Source organism: Schistocerca americana, chromosome 2 (assembly GCF_021461395.2).
Source record: "Schistocerca americana isolate TAMUIC-IGC-003095 chromosome 2, iqSchAmer2.1, whole genome shotgun sequence".
NCBI classification, from domain to species: Eukaryota; Metazoa; Arthropoda; class Insecta; order Orthoptera; family Acrididae; genus Schistocerca; species Schistocerca americana.
In genome coordinates, this window is record NC_060120.1 from 80586806 (window position 1) to 80589607 (window position 2802).

The window sequence follows — 2802 nt, forward strand, 5'->3', positions numbered from 1 at the left end:
CTTCGGTGTCACTTTCTTGTGCACCTTCCCCAGTCAGTAAGATTTCAAAATAATTCTTCATCTCTTCTCTGATACCTTCATGTCCCTGATAATATATATCCCCATCCCCTGTTTCAATCGCTTTTATGTCTTCTCTACCAGATCTTTTACTTTTCAATAACCCATATAGCAGTTTTTAGTTCCCTTTGCTATCCTGCTCTAGTTTCTGGGTGAATATTTCCCAACTCTTCTCCTTTTCTTCTATTACAATTCTCTTTGCTTGGAGTTTCTTTTGTCAGTATTCCATCACCAGTGTTGTCACCTTGTGTTCATCTTTTGGTACGAGCGCCTGGTTCTGATTTCTTTTTTCATACTCCATGTTTTTCTTTGTCATATTACTTTTTTAATTGCATCTTTTACTCTATCGTTCCACCAACTGGTTTCTTTGTATTTCACTTTACCCTTTGTTTTGCCACATATCTGCACAGCACTGTTAACTATTGATGTTTTAAATAGGTTCCACTCTTCCTCTACACTACCCTTTTCAATTTTTGGCAATTTTTGTGCTACTAGATTTTGGAAGCTTTTCTTATTTTCTTCTTCTTTCCTCCTCCTCAATTTTTGGCATTCTTTGAACAGCATTCAAACTTTTCATCTTATAATTTTGATCAGCTACTAGTAACCTGTGGTCACTATCCAAGTGCTCACTTTGTATGACTTTAGTTTCCCTTACTTTTCCTCCAGTTAATTTGTCCATTAATATGTAGCCTATAACTGTCTTAGATATGCCATCCCAGCCATATCTAGTAATCTTATGGCTATCTTGTTCTCTGAAGAATGTATTCTTCACTAAAAGATGATTCCTTATGCACAGATTTAAAATTCCTTCACCCTAAACATTTTGTCTTCCATATCCAAAAGGGCCCATCACCTCCTCATATCCATTTCTATCCATGCCGATCTGAGCATTCAGATCCCCAATTCTCATAATGTTATCTCCTCTTACTTGGTCTTCCAGTTCTTGAAGGAATTTCGTTTTTTCTTCCTCACTGCACCCTTGCTGAGGTGTGTACACTTGGAGTACAGTAAAACTATTCTTTCCCAAGTTCACTCTTGCTCTAATTATCCTTTCACTTACAAAGCTCATATCTGTACCTGGGTCAATGTCTTTATGAGACACAAACCCTGCCTCTTTATTGTGACCCTGCCAGTACAATTTGTACCCACCTCCCAGCAACTTAGAGTTTTTTCCCTTCCACTTGGTCTCACTCAATCCAGGGATATGAATATTTCTCCTCTCCATCATTTCTACAATCTCTTCAGTCTTTCCTGTCAAGGTTATTACATTTAATGTTCCCACTCTCAACTTGTTTTTGACTTTTTGTTGGGTTCCAGTTTTCTGTTCTTGTTTAGTGTATCTTTTACAATTCCGTGGTTTTTCTCCAGGCTGTGAAGAGCTGTCATTTGTTCTACAGGAACAAGAACTGCTGTCTACAATACTTATTTTTAATCTAAGGCTCGTTCTTTGATTGAAAGCAATGACAACTTTTTCTCATCTGCTGGCCTGCTAAGCCTAACGCGTCCGAGGATTTTCTTTCAGGGTTTACTCCCTCAGCCTTTGAAGATCACTCTTCACCACAAGGCAGTGGTTCCACTCCTCATTTGCCCTTAGGAGAGAAAGGGTGCCTCCTCCACCAGCTGCACCATAACAAAGATGTTCTTCTTTGCTGTAGCTGTCGTCACAGACTTCACCATATCCCTGGTAAGGGTTTGATAATGGTAAGGAAAAAGGAGAGGTTTAGAATAGGATAGGATAGAAGACAGGCTAATGATACGTTGTTATGGGACACACTTTGTCTGGCTCCTCTCCTTTGGCCTGCCCAGCATGGGTGACCCTGCTGGTAGCTATGCTACCCTCGGCATAGCCCTCCAGATCCAGAATCCAAACCTCCTCGCCCACCATGGATAGTGCTATGTTAAGGCAGTGTCCCCTTGAGAAGGAATCAGAATCATGAAAGAAGGATATATATGTGGAACAGGCCTGGAGGCACTGGAAGGTTTCAGATAGATTACATAACGGTAAGACAGAGATCTAAGAACTTGGTGTTAAATTGTAAGACATTTCCAGGGGCAGAGGTGGATTCTGACCACAATCTGTTGGTTATGAGCTGCAGATTAAAACTGAAGAAACTGCAAAAAGGTCAGAATTTAAGGAGATGGGACATGGATAAACTGAAAGAACCAGAGGTTGTAGAGAGTTTCAGAGAGAGCATTAAGGAACAATTGACAAAAATGGGGGAAGAAATACAGTAGAAGAAGAATGGGTAGCTTTGCTAGATGAAACAGTAAAGGCAGCAGAGGATCAAGTAGGTAAAATCCTTGGGTAACGGAAGAGATATTGAATTTAATTGATGAAAGAAGAAAATATAAAAATGCAGTAAATGAAACAGACAAAAAGGAGTAGAAACGTCTCAAAAATGAGAAAGACAGGAAGTGCAAAATGGCTAAGCAGGGATGGCTAGAGGACAAATGTAAGGATGTAGAGGCATATATCACTAGGGGTAAGATAGATACTGCATACAGGAAAATTAAAGAAACATTTGGAGAAAAGAAAACCACCTGTAAGAATATCAAAGGCTCAGATGGAAAACCAGTTCCAAGCAATGAAGGGAAAGCAGAAAGGTAGAAGGAGTACATAGAGGGTTTGTACAAGGGTGATGTACTTGAGGGCAATATTATGGAAATGGAAGAGAATGTAGATGAAGATGGAATTGGAGATGCTTGAAGAATTTGACAGAGCACTGAAATACTTAAGTCGAAACA

General features: G+C 39.6%; 1 protein-coding gene across 1 annotated transcript; it reads right to left on the bottom strand.

The window, feature by feature from the left end:
- Positions 1 to 369: 369 nt before the first annotated feature.
- Positions 370 to 1443, bottom strand: LOC124593795. The gene is made up of 4 exons (XM_047132143.1): positions 1347 to 1443; positions 911 to 1134; positions 688 to 823; positions 370 to 608 (listed from the first exon to the last, which is right to left on the bottom strand). Exons 1-4 carry the CDS (start codon positions 1441 to 1443, stop codon positions 370 to 372), a joined length of 696 nt encoding a protein of 231 aa, XP_046988099.1.
- Between the last annotated feature and the right edge of the window lie 1359 nt (positions 1444 to 2802).